Here is a 23916-nt window from a genome sequence, read left to right on the forward strand (position 1 = left end):
ACACACAGGGGGGACACACACACACACACAGGGGGGACACACACACACACACACAGGGGGGACACACACACAGGGGGGACACACACACACACACACACAGGGGGGACACACACACAGGGGACACACACACACAGGGGACACACACACACAGGGGACACACACACACAGGGGACACACACACAGGGGACACACACACACGGGACACACACACACGGGACACACACACACGGGACACACACACACACACGGGACACACACACACGGGGGGACACACACACACACACACACACACGGGGGGACACACACACACACGGGGGACGGACACACACACAGGGGACACACACACACACGGGGGACACACACACACAGGGGACACACACGGGACACACACACACACGGGGGACACACACACACACGGGGGACACACACACACACACAGGGGGGACACACACACACACACACGGGGGACACACACACACACACAGGGGGGACACACACACACGGGGGACACACACACACACACAGGGGGGACACACACACACAGGGGGGACACACACACACAGGGGGGACACACACACACAGGGGGGACACACACACACACACGGGGGACACACACGGGACACACACAGGGGGGACACACACACACACACACGGGGCACACACACACAGGGGGGACACACACGGGACACACACAGGGGGGACACACACACACACACAGGGGGGACACACACACACAGGGGGGACACACACACAGGGGGACACACACACACACACACACACACAGGGGGGACACACACACACACACACAGGGGGGACACACACACAGGGGGGGACACACACACACACACAGGAGGGACACACACACACAGGGGGGACACACACACACAGGGGGGGACACACACACACACGGGGGACACACACACACACGGGGGACACACACACACACACACGGGGGACACACACACACACAGGGGGGACACACACACACACAGGGGGGACACACACACACAGGGGGGACACACACACACAGGGGGGACACACACACACGGGGGACACACACACACACGGGGGACACACACACAGGGGGGACACACACACACAGGGGGGACACACACACACACAGGGGGGACACACACACACACAGGGGGGACACACACACACACAGGGGGGACACACACACACACAGGGGGGACACACACACACACAGGGGGGACACACACACACACACAGGGGGGACACACACACACAGGGGACACACACAGGGGACACACACACACAGGGGGGACACACACACACACGGGGGACACACACACACACGGGGGACACACACACACACGGGGGACACACACACACACGGGGGACACACACACGGGACACACACACACAGGGGGGACACACACACACAGGGGGGGACACACACACACAGGGGGGGACACACACACACAGGGGGGGACACACACACACGGGGGACACACACGGGGGACACACACGGGGGACACACATACACACACACACGGGGGACACACACACACGGGGGACACACACGGGGGACACACATACACACACACACGGGGGACACACACACACGGGGGACACACACACACACACGGGGGACACACACACACACACGGGGGACACACACACACACACGGGGGACACACACACACACAGGGGGGACACACACACACAGGGGACACACACACACACACACGGGGGACACACACACACACGGGGGACACACACACACACGGGGGACACACACACACACGGGGGACACACACACAGGGGGGACACACACACGGGACACACACACACACGGGGGACACACACACAGGGGGGACACACACACACAGGGGGGGACACACACACACAGGGGGGGACACACACACAGGGGGGACACACACACAGGGGGGACACACACACACAGGGGGGGACACACACACACAGGGGGGGACACACACACGGGGGACACACACACACACACACGGGGGACACACACACACAGGGGGGGACACACACACACACACAGGGGGGGACACACACACACGGGGGACACACACGGGGGACACACATACACACATACACACACACACGGGGGACACACACACACGGGGGACACACACACGGGGGACACACACACGGGGGACACACACACACGGGGGACACACACACACACACACGGGGGACACACACACACACACACGGGGGACACACACACACACACACGGGGGACACACACACACACACGGGGGGGACACACACACACACACGGGGGACACACACACACACGGGGGGGACACACACACACACACGGGGGGGACACACACACACGGGGGGGACACACACACACACGGGGGGGACACACACACACACGGGGGACACACACACACACACACGGGGGACACACACACACACACGGGGGACACACACACACACACGGGGGACACACACACACACACACGGGGGACACACACACACACGGGGGACACACACACACACACGGGGGACACACACACACGGGGGACACACACACACGGGGGACACACACACACGGGGGACACACACACGGGGGACACACACACACACACACACGGGGGACACACACACACACGGGGGACACACACACACACAGGGGGACACACACACACACACGGGGGACACACACACACACACGGGGGACACACACACACACACGGGGGACACACACACACACACGGGGGACACACACACACACACGGGGGACACACACACACACACGGGGGACACACACACACACACGGGGGACACACACACACACACGGGGGACACACACACACACGGGGGACACACACACACACGGGGGACACACACACACACGGGGGACACACACACACACACACGGGGGACACACACACACACGGGGGACACACACACACACGGGGGGACACACACACACGGGGGACACACACACACACGGGGGACACACACACACACGGGGGGACACACACACACGGGGACACACACACACACACGGGGGGACACACACACACGGGGACACACATACACACACAGGGGGACACACACGGGGACACACACACACACAGGGGACACACACACACACAGGGGGGACACACACACACGGGACACACACACACACACACACACGGGGGACACACACACACGGGACACACACACACACACGGGACACACACACACACACAGGGGGGACACACACACACACACAGGGGGGGACACGGACACACACACACGGGGGACACACACACACGGGGACACACACACACAAGGGGACACACACACACACGGGGGACACACACACACACACACACGGGGGGGACACACACGGGGGGGACACACACACACACACGGGGGGGACACACACACACACACGGGGGGGACACACACACACACGGGGGGGACACACACACACACACGGGGGAGACACACACACACGGGGGGGACACACACACACGGGGGACACACACACACACACGGGGGACACACACACACACGGGGGACACACACACACACACACGGGACACACACACACACACACACACGGGGGACACACACACACACACACACACACACACACGGGGGACACACACACACACACGGGGGACACACACACACACACGGGGGACACACACACACACACGGGGGACACACACACACGGGGGACACACACACACACGGGGGACACACACACACACACACACACACACACACACACACACGGGGGACACACACACACGGGGGACACACACACACAGGGGGACACACACACACACACACGGGGACACACACACACACACACGGGGGACACACACACACAGGGGGACACACACACAGGGGGACACACACACACAGGGGGACACACACACACACACACACAGGGGGACACACACAGGGGGACACACACACACACGCAGGGGGACACACACACACACACAGGGGGACACAGACACACACGCAGGGGGACACACACACACACACAGGGGGACACAGACACACACGCAGGGGGACACACACACACACGGGGGACACACACACACACGGGACACACACACACACACGGGACACACACACACACACGGGACACACACACACACACGGGACACACACACACACACGGGGGACACACACACACACACACGGGGGACACACACACACAGGGGGACACACACACAGGGGGACACACACACACAGGGGGACACACACACACACACAGGGGGACACACACACAGGGGGACACACACACACAGGGGGACACACACACACACACAGGGGGACACACACAGGGGGACACACACACACACGCAGGGGGACACACACACACACACAGGGGGACACAGACACACACGCAGGGGGACACACACACACACACGGGGGACACACACACACACGGGGGACACACACACACACGGGACACACACACACACACGGGACACACACACACACACGGGACACACACACACACACGGGGGACACACACACACACACACACGGGGGACACACACACACACACGGGGGACACACACACACACACACACACACGGGGGACACACACACACACGGGACACACACACACACACGGGGGACACACACACACACACGGGGGACACACACACACACGGGGGACACACACACACACACACACACACGGGGGACACACACACACACGGGACACACACACACAGGGGGACACACACACACACACACACGGGGGACACACACACACAGGGGGACACACACACAGGGGGACACACACACACAGGGGGACACACACACACACACAGGGGGACACACACAGGGGGACACACACACACACGCAGGGGGACACACACACACACACAGGGGGACACAGACACACACGCAGGGGGACACACACACACACACGGGGGACACACACACACACGGGGGACACACACACACACGGGACACACACACACACACGGGACACACACACACACACGGGACACACACACACACACGGGGGACACACACACACACACACACGGGGGACACACACACACACACGGGGGACACACACACACACACACACACACACACGGGGGACACACACACACACGGGACACACACACACACACGGGGGACACACACACACACACGGGGGACACACACACACACGGGGGACACACACACACACACACACACACGGGGGACACACACACACACGGGACACACACACACAGGGGGACACACACACACACGGGGGACACACACACACAGGGGGACACACACACAGGGGGACACACACACACAGGGGGACACACACACACACACACAGGGGGACACACACACACACACACGGGGGACACACACACACACGCAGGGGGACACACACACACACACAGGGGGACACAGACACACACGCAGGGGGACACACACACACACAGGGGGACACAGACACACACGCAGGGGGACACACACACACACGGGGGACACACACACACACGGGACACACACACACACACGGGACACACACACACACGGGACACACACACACACACGGGACACACACACACACACGGGGGACACACACACACACACACACGGGACACACACACACACGGGGGACACACACACACACACGGGACACACACACACACACGGGGGACACACACACAGGGGGACACACACACACAGGGGGACACACACACACACACACAGGGGGACACACACAGGGGGACACACACACACACGCAGGGGGACACACACACACACACAGGGGGACACAGACACACACGCAGGGGGACACACACACACACGGGGGACACACACACACACGGGGGACACACACACACACGGGGGACACACACACACACGGGGGACACACACACACACGGGACACACACACACACACGGGGGACACACACACACACACGGGGGACACACACACACACGGGGGACACACACACACACACACACACACACACGGGGGACACACACACACACACGGGGGACACACACACACACACGGGGGACACACACACACACACGGGGGACACATAGACACACAGACACGGGGGACACACACACACACGGGGGACACATAGACACACAGACACGGGGGACACACAGACACATACATTTCACATGTCACCCTTCATGTTTCACACTGCGTTTTTTGCGGCTCTTTTTTACGCAGTGTGTGAATGGAGGTGCTTTTTTTACCTGCGTAAAAAAAACGCAGGTAAAAAAAAAGCTGAAAAAAAATACGCAATGTGTGAACGCAGCCTAATAGTAACTTAGCAGTTTATATCTACTGTACATTCCCAGATGGAATAACGGAGAAATTGCACAATGCAGAGGTTTTATAAAAACTCTTATCGCGTTGATGCATTTGATTTTTAACCTTGGTAGATAGAAGAATTTCAGTTTTAGCCCATTAATAACTAGTGAATTGAGTGGTTAATAATCAGTTTTCTTTTTATGCCATATATTATAACAGCATTTTTGTTTTTCCTACAGACATCTGTGTATCCAGTTAATCGAATAACATCGCAGCAACACATGTATGCCATGCATACGCCACCAGTACAGAGTACAGCAATGGTTGGACCTGCGTTACGTTTCGAATCTCCTTCAACTAATATTTTGTCTCCTCAACCTGATGACTATTACAACTACAGTTTACCTCCAAACACTGCAAATCCCCCACTACCTGAGCCCGGCTATTTCACAAAACCTGCTTTTGGATCCCAGCAAAGCAAATCTGAGGCCTCAAAGATAGAGTTTGGAAAGAATAGCTTTGTTCAGGCAATTCCGAATGAAGGTTCAAAACCCCCTCAGTTTACTGCACCGCTGCAATCCACTCCATCGTCTACTTTTAAGTTTAATTCAAACTTTAAGTCCAATGATGGAGACTTTACATTTTCTGCCAATCAAGCTGGGTCACCATCAAGTGCTGGGAATGAATGTCTTTTAAAACTTCTAACTGCAGATAAGACCATTCCTGACCAGGGAACACCATCATTTGAAAATGCCACCGATTCGAGAAATATGTTCAGATTTGGCGAGAAAAGCTTTGTTAACAATTTCAGTGATGGCACAATTCAGAATCAGGATAAAAGCAGTACAGTGTTTGGGCAAGGGGATAATGTATTTAACTTCCAAATCTCTGGAATGAAAGGCTTCATGCCTCCAACTTTTGATGTGCCATCAAAGGAAGAGCTCAACCAAAGCCATGAGTCTGAAGCTGCCAGTGATCGTGTAGCTGAAGAGGATGGGCCCCATTTTGAACCTGTGGTGCCGTTACCAGAGAAGATTGAAGTAAAAACTGGAGAAGAGGAAGAAGAGGAAATGTTCTGTAATAGAGCAAAACTTTTCCGTTTTGATGCAGACTCAAAAGAATGGAAAGAGAGAGGTTTAGGAAATGTGAAAATTTTAAAACACAAGGTATCTGGCAAGGTACGGCTGCTGATGAGAAGAGAACAGATTTTGAAGATTTGTGCAAACCATTACATAAATTCTGATATGAAACTAAACCCACTCCCTGCATCTGATAAATCGTATGTATGGCATGCTTATGATTATGCTGATGAGATGCCAAAGTCAGAGCAGCTTGCGATTCGTTTTAAGACTGTGGAGGAGGCCACACGTTTCAAAACTAAATTTGAAGAAGCCCAGAAACTGCTCCAGGCTACAGAAGACAGTTCTGATAACCATACTGTGCCCAGAAAAGACGCATTGAATGCAGATTTAAAGCCCAAGCCTGTTTCCCTAGATAAGCAGTTCGGGTTTAAACCAGGAGAATGGCAGTGTGATACCTGCCTTGTAAAAAATATTAATCTCAATGTTACATGTGTTTCTTGCCAAGCCCCCAATCCAAACAGCAAAAGCACAAGAGAAATTACTACTAGAGACATTAAACCTACAAACACCGGCGCTATTTCTGGAAGCATACTAGCATCTGCTTTCTCATTTACCAAGGACACTTTAAATAGCAAACCCTCTTTAAGTGAGCAAAATACAAAGTGCAGAGAACAGTGGATATGTAGTAAGTGCTCGACAAAGAATAACATGGCTAACAAGCAATGCATCAAGTGTCACCCTTCAAGTCCAAATGATGGAAAAACATCCTTGCCATTCACACCAAAAGCTCCTGGCACAGGCACGCAGGGTGGGTCGTTTGGCCCTGCATTCATGAAAAAAGCTGGACAATGGCATTGTGATGAGTGTCTGGTGCTGAATGAGCCTTCTGAAGCAAAATGTGTTGCATGCACAGCTCCAAATTCATCCAGCAGCTTGCAAACCTCAGCACAGTCTGCTTCATCTTTCAAGTTTGTCACCACTGAAACAGGTCCACTAAAGGATTTTGGGTCTCGTTTTGCAAAGACTGAAGGACAGTGGGATTGTGATACGTCTATTGTGCGCAATGAAGCAAGTGCTTCAAAATGTGTCTGTTGTCAAACCCCAAAACCAACATCTTCAGGCAATGCAGCAGCGCTTCCAATTCAACCATCCAGCTTCAGTTTTAGCAAGACCCAAAATGGTAGTCTGGAAGCAAAGTTTCAGAAAAAGGAAGGACAGTGGGACTGTTCAGTGTGTCTCATTAGAAATGACGGTTCAGCAATAGAGTGTGCTGCCTGCAAAGCACACAATCCCAATGCAAAAAGTGTTACAACATCAGAGGCAAAGTCAGGATTTACATTTGGTCTAAAAGCGAGTTCGGAGTCATGTGGCCCACCGTCAACGGGGTTTAAGTGCAATTTCCCAGGAAAAGATTTCACGTTTGGCACAAGTGATGATAAAACTTCCATTAGTTTTAAAGCACCAAGTACCGGTGAAGAAACAAAATCTGGGGGTTTCAGCTTTACAATGCCGTTTAACCCTGGTTCTTTTAAGTTTGGTATTACAGATTCAAATGCGAAAGATGAGGAAGGGAAAGAAGCATCTACTGATGCAACAGGTACTTTGGCAGATGACAAACTGGTTTCAGCATCATCTGATACTAGATTGAAATCTGAAGAAGGCAAACAAAGTGGTGAGATAGTATTTGGTCACACTGCTAGTACTTTTTCTTTTGCTGAACTTTCAAAAAATTCTGAAGGCTTTGCATTCGGTAATACAGATCCCAATTTTAAGGGGTTTTCTCGTGCAGGAGAACAATTGTTTGCAACTATAAATGATAAAGGACAGCAAGCAAATACTTCTCAGAGAGAGGGATTAGAAGACTTGTACAAAACAGAAGACCGTGATGACATCCATTTTGAGCCCATTGTGCAGCTTCCTGATAAAGTGGAGCTTGTCACTGGGGAAGAAGATGAGACTGTACTTTATTCTCAGCGAGTGAAATTATTCCGGTTTGATGCAGAAATCAGCCAATGGAAAGAGCGGGGTATCGGCGCTTTGAAAATCCTTAAGAACGAGGTCAACGGGAAGCTAAGAATGCTCATGCGACGAGAACAAGTGCTGAAAGTGTGTGCAAACCATCTCATCACAACAACCATGAACTTAAAACCTTTGTCTGGCTCAGACCGTGCCTGGATGTGGATGGCTAGTGACTTCTCCGACGGGGATGCCAAATTAGAACAACTGGCTGCAAAGTTTAAAACCATCGAGCAAGCAGAAGACTTCAAATACAAATTTGAGGAGTGCCAGCGCCTGCTGTTAGACATACCACTTCAGACTCCGCATAAACTCGTAGATACTGGAAGGACTGCTCAGTTGATTAAGAAAGCGGAGGAAATGAAAAGTGGACTTAAAGATTTGAAAACCTTTTTAACTGACCAGTCTAAATCTGGAGAGGATGATACAAATCTGAACGATTCTATAGACCAAATTACGAAAATGCCTGATTACACCGAGGCTACTTATGAGTGGGATACTTATGACATGAGGGCAGATGCCCTTGAAGGAAATTTTGAGGACTCTGTGTATTCATCCCCCTTAGCAAATAGCCCAGAGAAAGGGAATCTTTTCAGATTTGGAGAATCTACTACTGGATTTAATTTTAGTTTTCAACCATCGCCAAGTTCGGGAAAATCTCCAACTAAAATAAATCAGAGCAGAGTGTCTGTGGGTACTGATGATGAGGCGGACGTGACGCAGGAGGAAGAGCGGGATGGGCAGTACTTTGAGCCAGTTGTCCCATTACCTGATTTAGTTGAAATAACCAGTGGTGAAGAAAATGAGGAGACACTCTTTTGCCACAGAGCAAAACTTTATAGGTTTGACAAAGGTACTAATCAATGGAAAGAGAGGGGAATCGGAGACTTAAAGATTTTGCAAAACTATGACAATAAATCTGCTCGAGTAGTGATGAGAAGGGATCAAGTGTTAAAACTCTGTGCCAATCACCGTATAACACCTGATATAAACCTTAAACCCATGAATGCTGCTTCTCAGAGAGAGTGGGCATGGACAGCTCGTGACTTTGCTGAAGGTGAAGGTACAGTGGAGTGTTTTGCTGTTCGCTTTAAACTTCAGGAAGTTGCTGACCTGTTCAAAGAAGTTTTCGAAGAAGCAAAAGTTGCACAAAGTAAAGATTGTTTGCTTGCTCCTTTTTCGTCTCGTGTCACAAGTCCAAAAGCTACACCATGTGGGAAGGCTGCCGTGGCCATATTGGAAGAAACTACAAGAGAGAGGACAGATCTTTCATCCGTAACATCTACTGCTTCAGAAGAAGAGTCTAACACTTCATTCACTTCAGAGAAGACCTCTACGGCTGTGGTGTCCCCTCCTAAGTTTGTATTTGGATCTGACGCGGTGAAAAATATTTTTGGTACAGAAAAGCAGGGTTTCACATTTGGAAGCCCCTCAGGAGCTGGCACAATGTTTGGTTTCAGCTTCAATTCATCAAAGACATCTAATAAAGAGGAGCAAAAACAACCATCTAAACCTAGTTTAGCACCACCTAGTAACCTCATAGATTCTACAGTCACTCCAGAGAAGCCTTCTCAACAACTTGTGCAAAATCCTGCCGTCTCATCATCTGCTACCGGGTCTGCCCAACCCCAGCAGCAAGTTCCAGCTAGAGGTGAGGTTTCTTTCTCTTCTAAAAGTTTTCTCCATTACTTCTCCAGTTATGTATATGTAATTAAACTTAGCAATTTTCTTCCCATTTAAAATTTTACACCAGTTTTGGTTTCAAGATCTCAGCTCTAATCCTATTGTGACGTACTGTCATTTAGCCTTCTCACACAAGTGATGAATGCAGCAATGATGTCTGTAATGACAGCAATAATAGAATATGACAATGTAAATCCAAATGGAACTAGAGGTTAACGATCTATTCAAGGCTCCATAGTTAAAAGGGTTGTTATCTAGATTGTAAAGTCTGTATTCACTCTGTGTGAGCAGGGCTGTGGAGTTGGTAAGCCAAACCTCCGACTCCTCAATTTCTATGACACCGACTCCACGACTCTGACTCCGACTCCCTCATACATGGCTCATGTTTATGTGATAAATTTACTGTAGCACAAATTCATCTCCGCTAAAAGTCTAGACCCTTAGATCAGGAATAGGACAGACATTTATAGGACATTTCATAACTTTCACAAATTCTTATGAAAAAATATTCCCCACAAACTGCATCAAACTACTGTACCCAATTTATTATATATTTTAGGAGTCTGAGTTGGTCCATTTTATACCGACTCCGACTCCACAGCCCTGTGTGTGACTACAGACTTGTGAATCCTCCCAGTGCACTAGCTATGAGTATTTGCTGGCCTCTGGGCTGGGAACGGTGGTCAAGTAGAAGTATGTGCATACTTAGTATTGCGCGAGGCCATGCCCACTAGTTGGGTTGTGGATTGGAGTACGCAGATCTCATACTTGACTTCATTTCCTGGTGCAGACACCAGCAAATCCTCCCATGCGCTGGGAGGATTCCCAAGTGTGCAGACTTGTCATTCTAGACCGGACAACCCCTTTAAGACCTCAATATGTGCTGCTGCACCCTCTCAAGTAAGACATTTTAAAGGGTTTGTTCACCTTTTATGGAAAATAATTTTAGTATGAGTAATGCTCCAATTTCATATGCACACATTGCAATTCTTAATGGGAATCTCTCAGCAGGTTTATAATCTAGGAGCACCATGATGTAGCCGACTCCAGTGATGCCACTGGGCTCTGTTTTGCTGTTTTCAATACAATCAGTGTTTTATCTGCAGGAGATTATCACTAGAGGACAAGCTGCCCTCATGTGTCACGCTGGGTATGGGGAGAGCCCAGTGTATAACCCTACAAGTAGGGAAAGGGAGAGTGGAGACCCATAAACAGCTCAAACAAAAAACCCTGACTCCCCTATGGACCCTATATAGGTTCTGCACCTATCGCCGAGCAGAAAACCTGGCCCTAGCTGACCCTAAAGATGGGCCCTAGGGAGGGGGAGGGGTGAGCACTAATCAGCCCCACTGCAAACTAAAGTACACACAAGGGAATACACTTAGCTTTAAGATGTTTGCAAGGCCAAAAGCAGCGACCTTCTACAGCACGACCACATATGACTGTCAAACCTGACACACCCATGACACTTCATGCCTGATAGTCCAACCACGCCTCCACCACTGATTAGCAGCTTTCTGCTGATATATGTTGTACACCGAAAACTGTCAATCAGTGGTGTGGGCTCAGGGCTCAGCATTCTGAGCTCTGCTAGATCTGCAGCAGAGAAAACTAATTTTATCACAACTTCTGCACCCAGTAAACAAAGTGATACATCGCTGGAATCAGGGTCTCTGTCCCTACCTCATGCTGCTGTCAGATTGCATAGCAAAAAACCTACATATTTGATTCCCTTTAAACAGATAATTCTCATAGATGGGAGTTTCAGGATAACACATAGATGTATGTACTAGTTACTCCCCTTAGGAATGATTCAGCAGTCTTCTCTGTATGGAGTGGCTACTGCCAGTTAGATAGAAAATGTATTTAGTAGGAGGAAGGATAAGCGACTTCCATACATTTGATATCACTCCTCTCAGTGAGCTACCAATAGGGTCCAATGGGCTAACTCTGTTCTGCTGTTTTTCTTCCACCGCATATATTAAGGACAGTTTGGTATTTAGAAAGTGGCCCTGACATCGTATACTTATTGCCAGCGTCTCATAGCCCATACCCAATGTATGAAGATTAGACCACCCACTTTACTTCATTAGTTCATGTGCATTTTTGTGAGTTTTCACATTTTACAGCATTTTCACCTTGTTACCAGAGTTCAGAAAAAATCTGGAAATGCAGACCATATCCAGTGGAAAGGTTTTACTTTTCTGTTTCCCATTCATTCATTATTATGGAACTGAGCCACAATACCAGACACCAGCACACACACACAATTGTGACTCGCTCCATAGAGTGCTATATTTTAAAGCAATTTTTCCCTTTTATTTCTAGTGTTGCCGACTAAGCTATTGTTGCAGTAAAAAAGAAATGGAAACCAAATAGGAAAGGATAAAAGCAACCCATTGAGCAATTGTATTTGGTAAAAATGGTAGTAATTGGGTTATGTAGGCTTGGCCGCCAAGAAGCCATGATAACATCAGCCTGATCACACCTCCAAGACATTTGCAAAAAAAAAAAATTGACATTTTTTGCTATAGATGCCAGAGTTGTTACCTTTTTTGTTGCCATTTACTTATTTAGAAATCAAAGTCCAGCTTGCCACATTTGCAGCTTCTTCCTGTATATGGCCAGGGCTAGGGTCCAATGTGAGCCCGTTGAGCTGTATCCTATAGACTATTATTGATCCAGTTATGGCTTATTCCAGTAAAAAATGAAGCTTTCTTAATTCATGTAGATAAATATCAAACTGTCATCTCCACAAATCTGCCAATGCATTTCAAACTGGTTGTTGTTCATGATTAATTTAGAAGTGTTTTCTTTTCCAAGTGCCATTATGAAATGACTTCTTTCCTGGTAAATGTGTAAAGGACCCCATTTTATTCATATTTCCGTGGATGAGTTTCTGTGAGTTTGCTGCGAGTTGAGTACAGTGTTTCCTCATTTCTTTTCCTTGCTGTTATTTTTACAGAATTTTAGGTTTTTGTTCCTCCAGCTAGAAGAAATACATTCACAGTTGGCTTTCCACCCTCACAATTTTTACATAATGAAACATCGACTTTTCTCCTCTCCTCCAGGCCCATTGAGCTGTCCATTTTCCATTTCTGTTTTGTAGGATTTAATTATAGTCTTTTTAAGTCTAATCCTGCTGCCTTTTGGACGTGCACAGCTCCCTCCAAATCTGGCGTGGAAGGTATTTTGTAGTGTTGGCCATTGGCTGAGCAGTCCCCTCCTAGCAGTGTGTTGTAGCTGTTTGGGGAAACGTGCCGTGAATTGCTAACATGCATGCTTGCTGAGGTCTGTAGACTGCATTGTGTGCTTCTTCAAATATTCTACTGCACCTAAAGGGGTTTTCCAGTCTCCAGTAATTATCACCTACAGTATCTGCCACAGAGGTGATAATAAGGAGAGTGGGTCTGGCACTGACAAAGGCGGGCGCTTCACCCAACTACCATTCAATTCAGCTGGTCTCAGCTTTGATTGTAAATTCTGGCAATCTGTGAGGGTCCCAGAGGGCACTCATACTGATCTAGCAATAATCACTCTTCCAGAGAATAGTTGATAATTGTAGAGTGGAAAACCTCTTTAAGATGTAAATGATAAACCTACTGAATTGTTTTCACGCTTCTCTTAATTCGAGTTATTTTAATATATTTACATTAACTTGTCAGATTTCAGAGACCCCAAAACTGTGCCACATATTGTGTGGCATGCAATTTAAAACTGTAGCTCCCGTTATGTAGCCAGCCCCCAATGTGACAGGAAAGCTCGAAATGCAAGTGCAAGAGTGCTGGCTGTTTGGCCAACTTGACAGTGCCTAATCACTTTTGACGGTACTCAGATTTCACAGGGACGATGGCGCTAGAGAAGATTCTGCTAGGCACTCTGCTGTAAATATGATTGGGTGCTCAATGGTAGTCCAATAACGCAACATGCAGAACTGTTTTGTCCACCAAATCCATGGAAACCACTAGACCCCCTTAAAAGTCATAGTCTGAGTGACAATGGTCACTGTTGTATGACTGATTTTGAAACAAAAAAGTATGGCACATAACTTATTCCTTTCTGATTCTATAGAATACACCCACAAGCTAGAGCATTTAAATCACAAATAGTATTTGGGACCATATTCCCCCTACGTATAGACTCAAGACTAGACTACCATCTTTGTATACACAAGCTGTCCTGTACATGCAGACCCCAGATCAGACCATGTTTCCATACTCCAGACCCCAATAACAATGTCAGCTAGATGCCACCTTATTAGAATAACTTCTAATACAGCTGCTGTAACGAAGCCAAACTACCCCCTCATGTCATTTTCCTGGACGGACGTGTAGATGATGATATGGAAGGATGATGAGCAGCTGACAAGCCTGGAAGAGACAATTCCAGGTCACATACATCCCTGGAGTTTCAAAAAAGTGCCAGGTTTAAGCGTTTACATGAATTTAGTCTTTGTTCTAGTCTATATTGGTACAGTTATTTGGGGGAGCATCATTTTTGGACAGTCTTTAGGATGGGAGCAATAATTTTGAACAGTCTTGAGGAAGATTAACATTAATCACTAATTACCTGGGTTAAGATTAATAAAATTTCCTAAACATAAATTTATACATTAGTATTTGACTTATTGTGATTTAATAAGAATTACAGCTTGATCCCACTGTTAATATAAATTAAGTCTACAAAACTAGGATTGATTGTTATCCAGGGCATATTCCAATCATCATTAACGTGACGTTGAGTGAGATAAAAAAAAAATGTGCTTTACACTTTTTTTTTTTATTTACTGATGGAATAGCTTTTGGATGAAAATTAGGGCTCTTTCACATGTCCTGATATTTCCAGTACCGGAGATATCAGTGTCCGCGTGCACCTGTACACAACTGTGTGCGCATCAGGAGCGCACATACCGGCGTTTGGGAATAAACGGTACAGTTAGCGTTGTTTCCCAGCGCCGGGTGCTGAATGCTCCCCTCATCATAGTCCCCGGTCAGCACCAGCAAGGGACCATGATGAGAGTAGTAGTCTGCTCCCACAGTGTCCATCTGTAAAAATAAGAATAAAATTAAAAAAATCCATATACTCACCTGTCCCAAGTGTCCCTCGCTGTAATCCAGGAAACTGTCACCACACGCACCGGAGATACTGACGTGTGAAAGAGCCCTTAGGAAGCGGAGTTTCTGTTCATTGTCACGTTGGTGCATCTTTGTGCTTCTAAAGCAGCCTCACGATTTTTGCCCATGTCCTGCTTACTTGGAGAGGAGTTTGACTGTCCCCATTATTCACTCCCCTTATTTTTTAAGGTTGTGTTCATTTCAAATGTTTTTCTCAAAATCATTGTGGTCAGTTTTCTGTTCATACAGAATTGTGTGCCGATGCATCTTGTTTGATATCCAGCTATTACACCCACTCAAATAATGCCTGCACCCCTCCCAGGGTTTGTTGCCACTGCTGCCGTTCTATACTAGTTCTAAGGCTATCGGTGGAGCCATGCTCACATGCACCTATTGATCTTGTGTAATAAAATATCTGACAGCCGCTTTGTGACTCTGCTAAGGTGAAGATCCCACTAATACCAACTGCATTGGCACCTAATGGTCCTGTCTAATAGATAATACACAGATTTAGCTATGACCCTCTCCAACAAAACACCGGACAGACATACTGTGGTTCAGCTGTGCCGAAGATCCAACTGATACCAACTCGATTTGCACTTAATGACCCTGACTAATAAAACCTCCCCTTGACCCTCTCACAGTATACTCATTGCACTGACATCTGTGTTGTAGCATAGCTCAGTTATTCCATGCTCATCTATGCATCCAAGGGAGAGCATGATCCATCTCTGTAGATATATGGAGTTGGTAAACTGTAATGAAGATTAGTCCAATAGTAGGTCACAGTGCCTATATTCACAACTGTCAATGGTCACCTCATCCATAGAAATAAAAGGGGCCCTTATTGAGATCTGCAGCAAGTAGCCGTGCTGTTGTCTCTGTGAAACTGATTGCACAGAGGGGAGATGAGAAAAAAGACAGACTTGTACTCGAAGTTAAAAATAGTCATATAGATGCTTTCTTAAAAATGCTTGCCATTGTGGAAATAACATTTTAAAGCAGATCTGTCATCAGATTTCACAATGCAAACTTTATATAATATACTTTCTTCAACATTGAAATTGCCTAGCTGTTGGTGTACCTGCACTACAAGACTTAGGGTCTGGCTACTGTACATTATGCCACCCCACACCATGATCTTAGGAGTAGGACTTGGGTTGCTCCCTCGTGAAGGCCTCTTCATGGCATTGCCCACATGGTTCCATTTTTCAACACTATCCCAGACTGCATGTTGCTTGTGCCACTGTGCCTTTGTGGCCTAAACGTGCTTTCATGGCCTGTGGGGTCTCGGGACTTGTCTCCCTTCTAGAACATCTGGGACCGTCACTGGTCACAATTGCATAGGGAGCTGCCAGAAGTGGATCTACATAATTTGCGTGCCTGAGTGCATTCAGCGCGACATAACTTTTGAAGGCGTGTAACTGCAAGTATTACTGCGACTGGTACTCAATACTGAATAAATGAACATGTTTGGAAAATGTAGCTTACGTGTATTCATCATTTGCATATCATTAACATCTATCAATCCTATAATTTAAAAAGTCCACGATTTTACCTTCTTGGTGTTGCAATTTCAATGTTAGGGAGTATAATAGATCTTAAATCCTATGACGCCAGTGGACTGACTTTTTTTTTTTTTTTCTTTTAATGCATGTCAAAATAGCTGTATAATCTGGATATTCAACTAGGCATGTAATGAATCCAACTGAAGAGTGACTGAACTCATGAGCCCAGGTCATTCTGTGCCCCCACCCAGCCTGATTGGCAGCTGCAGCATGTACTGATCAGTGTGAGATCTCCGCAGCAGTTGCCATGATTGACTCGGTAGGTAGCTGACAGCTAGGTGGGCTTAGATTGAGTTTAGATATTCAGAAAAAATTAGTCATTTTGACATGGATTTCCAAAGTAAAAACACCAGTCTCATCAGGTCAAATGTATTCAGTTTGTCTTGTGATATCTGGTGACTGATCTGCATTATTCTCTCATTTATATAGGTGTGAATCTGGCTGATTTTTGTGCGTGCATACATACTAACTTAACTTCACTGATAGATACTTACAAATCTTGAATTGCACTAAAAAACTTGCTTGTGTTTAAGCTGAAAAAATTATAAGTTGTTTGTTTTTGTTTTTAAACTAGGGAAGGATAATAAAGTCCTCCATACTTTGAGATTTCAATGCATCCGTGTCCTCAGACTGGAATGTGTTTGAGAAGTTAAAGGGTCATTTCTGTATATACCCATTTAATAATTATATAACTGCTTTAGCTGTCTTTGTGCCTACTATACTCACATGAAGGTAGCCTTCTGTCTATAACAAAACTTAAAATGTATTTTATAGGACTTATTAATCTGTAACTACCATAATATGTAAAGGTTTGTTCTGCAGGCATAGAGGCAGCTAAGGCGCTCGTACATTATCATAACTTAAAGGTTTGTTCACTACTCAGACAACCCTCTCTCAATCCCTGTGTTTCACCCCAGTAAACTTTAACCTCTACTCCAGTCTGGTGCCAGTGCCGTTCTAGCGGTGTCGGCACTGTCACGCGGTCCCAGTGGCCAATCACCGGTGGCTTCACTCTGCTCTCCTTCGGACAAATCAAGACATTCGGAGGAAGTGAGAAGGCTACCGCAGCTCTCCTCTCCTATGAATGTAATTGACATCTGGAGGTGGCGAGTGAAGACAGCGCTAATTGGTTGAAGGGATCCCATGACATAATGTCATGTGAGCCATGGGAGAGCCAGTGCCGACACCGCTGGAACAGCATCGGCATCAGAGGTGAGTATAGCGGTCATTATTTTACTGGTGGGAGAGGGGAGGGTTGTCTATGTAGTGTACAACCCCTTTAATAATGAAAAACAAAATCTTTTGTTTAGCACAAGCATATTCCGCAGTTCGCTCAATAGATCAGTGGGAACATGTAACAGTTCATACAAGTGTGGTAACCTCATGTGGTGTACGGCAGAGGGTTGTACTCTTGGCAGTGTATAATGTGCCTCACGGTGGCCAAGCTTTCTGCCATGATGAGTCTTCCCTTCTCAAATAACACGCACACAAATTTCCACAATATAAGGTTTGCACAGTAGCTGCCTCTTTAAGTAGAGGATGATGGTAGTTTGTGCAGCTAAGCCCCAATCATGAAGAAGCGTGTGAACTTAAACAGAAGTCTCTTTACTAATGATAAAGGGGCAAATAATCATATGCACACAGTAGGGAATTGGTTTTCAGGTTTACACTCACAGGTGAAGATTGCTGTGGGATACTTGTTAGATCAGAATATTTCTTCCTTAGAGCCGTGCTTTGCTTCTGCCCCGAGATAATTTTCCTCCTAGAGGTGCAATAGGATTTTTCCTAATACAAAGGCTGTCAGATCCCTTTTTTTTTTTTTTTTGACCCAGTAGTCCGGGAGGAAACTCCTTCTACAAAATGGCTTCCTCTGCTCACTCCTCTCACAAAATGTCTGACCCTCAACTTCCACCTCAATTCTTCAGGACCTCACAGGATTTAGCTCCTCCCACGCTTATGTGACTCTCTCAGCTGCAGTCATTGGCTGACCTCCCAGGGGAGTTTGTTTTAGAGGCTTCTGCATACTAAGCAGAGCTGGGTCACATGATCAAGCCTATGAGGTGAAGGATTACCCCCTTTTGTGCTCACAATGTGTTTACAATACACAGTTTACACAAAATCACACATTTGTATGGAACACACTATACATCATGGAAACAGCCACTTTGTGGCATACCACACAAGTCCTGCTCACAAGAACTTAAAAGTGCTGAAATTGGGCTGACAAAGGAGGGTAATGTGCTTGATTTGTACAATTGTATAGCGATCGTTTTTATATATTAATGTCACCTAGCGACTATGTGTGCATGCATAGATATGAAGTGTATTAGGGTGCAATAAGTGTGGGGAAGGGGTGGTAAGGAATAATAGGACACCAAAGGAGATGCAGGTTTTAGGGCAGACTTAAAACTGTGGATGGTTAAGGCCATTTTCACAAGTGGGTTAATCTAGTTATTTTAAGCAGAGCATTCCAGAGAGTTGGGGCAGCACAAGAAAAGTTTTGAAGCCTAGAGTGGGAGGTTTATGGAGGAAATTAAATGGGTATTCCCATCTCCAAGATCCTATCCCAACATGTAGTAGGTGTAATATTAGCATATATATCTCTTATTAGAAATGTATATTTTTTCTGATTTCGCAATCTCTTTCTTCATGTGCAGTCATTGCTGGACCTTAGGTATCCATGGTTACGTCCACTGATAAAGTCACAGTTAGTTAGCTAGTTGCTAGTGGTCGTAACTGTGGATACCTATGGTCCTGTATTGCCTGCATATGAGGTAAGAGAGATGGCGAATCAAAAATACTATACTACATTTCTAATTGGAGGTATTTGCTAATATTATTATTACACCTACTACATATTGGGATAGGATCTTGGAGATGGGAATACCCCTTTAAGACAAAGATCATTGGTAGGACAGAGTATGGGTAGGGTGGTGGGACAGAGTATGGGTAGGGTGGTGGGACAGAGTTGAGTTTTAATGTATGTAGGTTAGAGCAGTAAATTAAAATAAATTCTAAAATGAATGGGCAGCAAGTGCAGTGCAGGCCCTGCTGTAACGATTGGGCGGAACGAGGAGTCTGCTTCTTTCAGGGTAGATTCCTTAATCTAGAGCAGAGTTTTGAAGAGTGGAAATACGTATTGAAGGGAAATTGAATAGCGTTTAATGCCGCATAAATCTGTCATCATATGCATTATGGCAGGCATGTAAGTTTTAATCTAAAACCTACTGTGAAAAAATGCCTGGGACCATGCAACTAATAAGCTGGTCCTCGGCAGATTTTCCCCGTCATGCTTTCTTTGACAGGTCTCTGCCTATGTGTGTGCTGATCTCAGATTTCTCTTTGTATGCATTACACTTAAGGCCCCGTCACACTTAGCGACGCTGCAGCGATCCCGACAACGATATGACCTGGCAGGGATCGTTGCTGCGCCGCTATGTGGTCGCTGGTGAGATGTCAAACAGTCAGATCTTCCCAACGATACGGCGACCTGTATAACGATGTCGGCAGTCGTTGAGACCCTGTCACATAGCAGCTACTCTGACGATTCAGACCTCGATGAGGGACGACGTCTCAGTTCTGAGTCGCCAACGAGGTCGTTGGTAAGGTGTCAAACACACCGATGCATGCTACCCAGCGGGACCTCGACGATCAAAAAAATGGTCCAGGCCATTTCGTCACGACCAGCAATCTCACAGCAGGGGCCTGGTCGCTGCTACTTGTCAAACGTAGCGAGGTCGCTGTTGTGTCACAAAACTTGTGACTCAGCAGCGATCTTGCTAGCGATCTCTTAGTGTGACGTGGGCTTTAAGGCCCCCGTGCACATTAGACAAATGTTGGCTGAACTCACTGATATTGACAGGTTTGTCCAATAGTCTGTATATGGGGGTGGCGCCGCCTGACTGATTGTAGGGGAAGATGTTGATTGCCCATGTCTGATTTTGGACTGCCAATCATATTGTTCTCCTGGAGAAAAGCTAGCAGCTTTTTCATAGAGAGCGCAGGAGCACTTAGACAAGCAAGTGCTGTGTATGGGGGAGTTGTCCGAGATGGCTGTCGCTTAACAGCCATCTAATGTGTATGGATGGGGGGCCTTTAGTATACAGTATCGGATAAGAAGGAAGCTAGCCAGCTTGCCCTTGTTCCAGATGTTCCTGGTTACTGCATGCCAGACACTTAATTACTGGTGCACTGATTAAATGGAGCTGCTTCCAGTAGTTAGAGCATTAGACTTTAAAAACCTCTTAAAACCTCTTTATTGGACTTCAAGCATATAAAGCAATGACTTGTTTTGCAGATTAAGCTGTGGCACCGTTAGCTATAGCATGCGAAAACTAAGGCTGCGTGCCCACTATGCGTTATTCAAGCGTTTTTGCCGCGGAATTTCCGCAGCGAAAACGCTTAAATGCTTGGTAGTACGTGCCCCATGTTCCCCAATGATAATCCGCATGTGCTGTGCACATGCTGCGGAAATTTCCGCTGCGGATTATCATTGCCGAAAAATCCGCAGCATGTCCATTAATTTTGCGGACACGCAGCGTAATTGCCGCCATTGACTTGCATTGAATCGCATAATATCCGCATGACTACATGTGCACATGTGGATATTATGCGATTCAATGTGCGGATGGTACCCGAGTCTGGAGAAGAGGAGACTCTGATCCAGACCCGGGTACCATAGTACCTGTAAAAAAAAAAAAAGAATTTAAAATAAAAAATATACATTATACTCACCTTCCGATGTCCCCTGGTCTCCTTAGTGATGCGTCCTGGCTCCCCGGTGGCTCGCGATGGTGTAAAAAGACCTTCCATGACGTCATTTAGTCATGTGACATGTCACAGGACCGCTGACGTCGGCAGTCGCGTGACCTGTCACATGACTAAATGACTTCCTGGAAGGTCCTTTTACACCACCGCGAACCGTACGAGAGACCGGACGCACCAGAGAGAAGACCGCGGGCCATCAGAAGGTGAGTATAATGTTGTTGTTTTTTATTTTTTACCATCTTTACTCTTTTTTTCAACTATTAACTTGGTCACACTATATAAATCCATACCGGTTGCATGGATTTATATAGTGTGACCAAGTTGTCAAGCACTTTCCAAGTGATGCTATCGCCTGGAAAAGCGCTTGATAACCCGCATGCAGAAATGCATGTGAAGAACGCTTGACAAACGCTTCTACCTGGCAGGAAAAACGCATGTACAATCCGCATGCGTTTTTCGTGCCAGGGAGATGAGGAAAAAATATGCAGCATTTCTGCATCGTGGGCACTTAGCCTAATAGTTCCATAAAGAGGTTGTGCTGGATTGTGCGCATTGTCTGTAACATTAATCATATACTGGACTCCCTGTTTAGTTTTCCTCCCTCTTCACCTCAGATCATTCCAGAATTTTTCAGTCTCTTGCCTTTTAGCCTGCAAGACCTGCCCTGTGATCCAACTAATCTTTGTGTTGCCTATGATAATTCTTAACCTCATACTGTTTGCTCTATTTAATCCTACCTACTGCGCCTTCTACTAAAAGTGAATCCTTTTGATTTGTATGAATACCTTTTAATCATTGATTTATTTCCTTTTTTTTACCCAATAGCCAAGAGTAACAGTGATCTTGGATGTGACAGCTCTTCAGATGTCTCAGTTGTGTATGAGCTAACTCCGACTACCGAGCAACGAGCACTAGCAGAAGAGCTTCTCCTCCCGCCAACCTTCTTCTGCTACAAGAATAAACCCGGATATGTCAGTGACGACAATGATGTAGACGGTAATTACTTTGACTTTTTGGTAATGCCATTTCAATAATGAATTTTACATATTTATGTCCTAACAACTTTTTTGAATACAGTGGTTTGTCACCAGATTGATATACATAATGAATTATGTATATGTTCTTTGAAAATCCTTGTCAGAATGATTAATCCTTTCTCAATGTTTGAACTCTATCTCTGCCCACGTAGTCGTTGTCTGACTGACTGACAGCTCCTTGGTGTCCCTCCTGCTGCTGAGATCTCGTACTGCTAAGTACAAGCTGAAGCTATCAGGCTGTGAGCAGAGACTTATTCACTTATGTTCATTAGCTCTGTCACTTTTTAGCTGAACTCATAAAATGGTCAACTTAAATATCAGGATTATACAGCCATTCTGAGTTGGATTTTCAAAGTAAGATCTTATACACTCATCAGTATTGGCCATCAGTCCAAA

At 47.1% G+C, this 23916-nt stretch overlaps 1 protein-coding gene across 2 annotated transcripts in view; it reads left to right on the top strand.

Moving 5' to 3' along the window:
• The window catches only part of LOC141211443 (E3 SUMO-protein ligase RanBP2-like), an 82935-nt gene that overhangs the window by 26062 nt on the left and 32957 nt on the right, over window positions 1–23916 (top strand). For both annotated transcript variants that reach the window (XM_073664822.1, XM_073664823.1), the window contains exons 20-21: window positions 6493–11002; window positions 23309–23479. In XM_073664822.1, coding sequence (XP_073520923.1) covers window positions 6493–11002; window positions 23309–23479 — 4681 coding nt within the window. The remainder of the gene's footprint in view (window positions 1–6492; window positions 11003–23308; window positions 23480–23916) is intronic.

This window comes from Phyllobates terribilis, unplaced genomic scaffold (assembly GCF_046119375.1).
Source record: "Phyllobates terribilis strain yellow unplaced genomic scaffold, ASM4611937v1 Scaffold_2__4_contigs__length_985480577, whole genome shotgun sequence".
NCBI classification, from domain to species: domain Eukaryota; kingdom Metazoa; phylum Chordata; class Amphibia; order Anura; family Dendrobatidae; genus Phyllobates; species Phyllobates terribilis.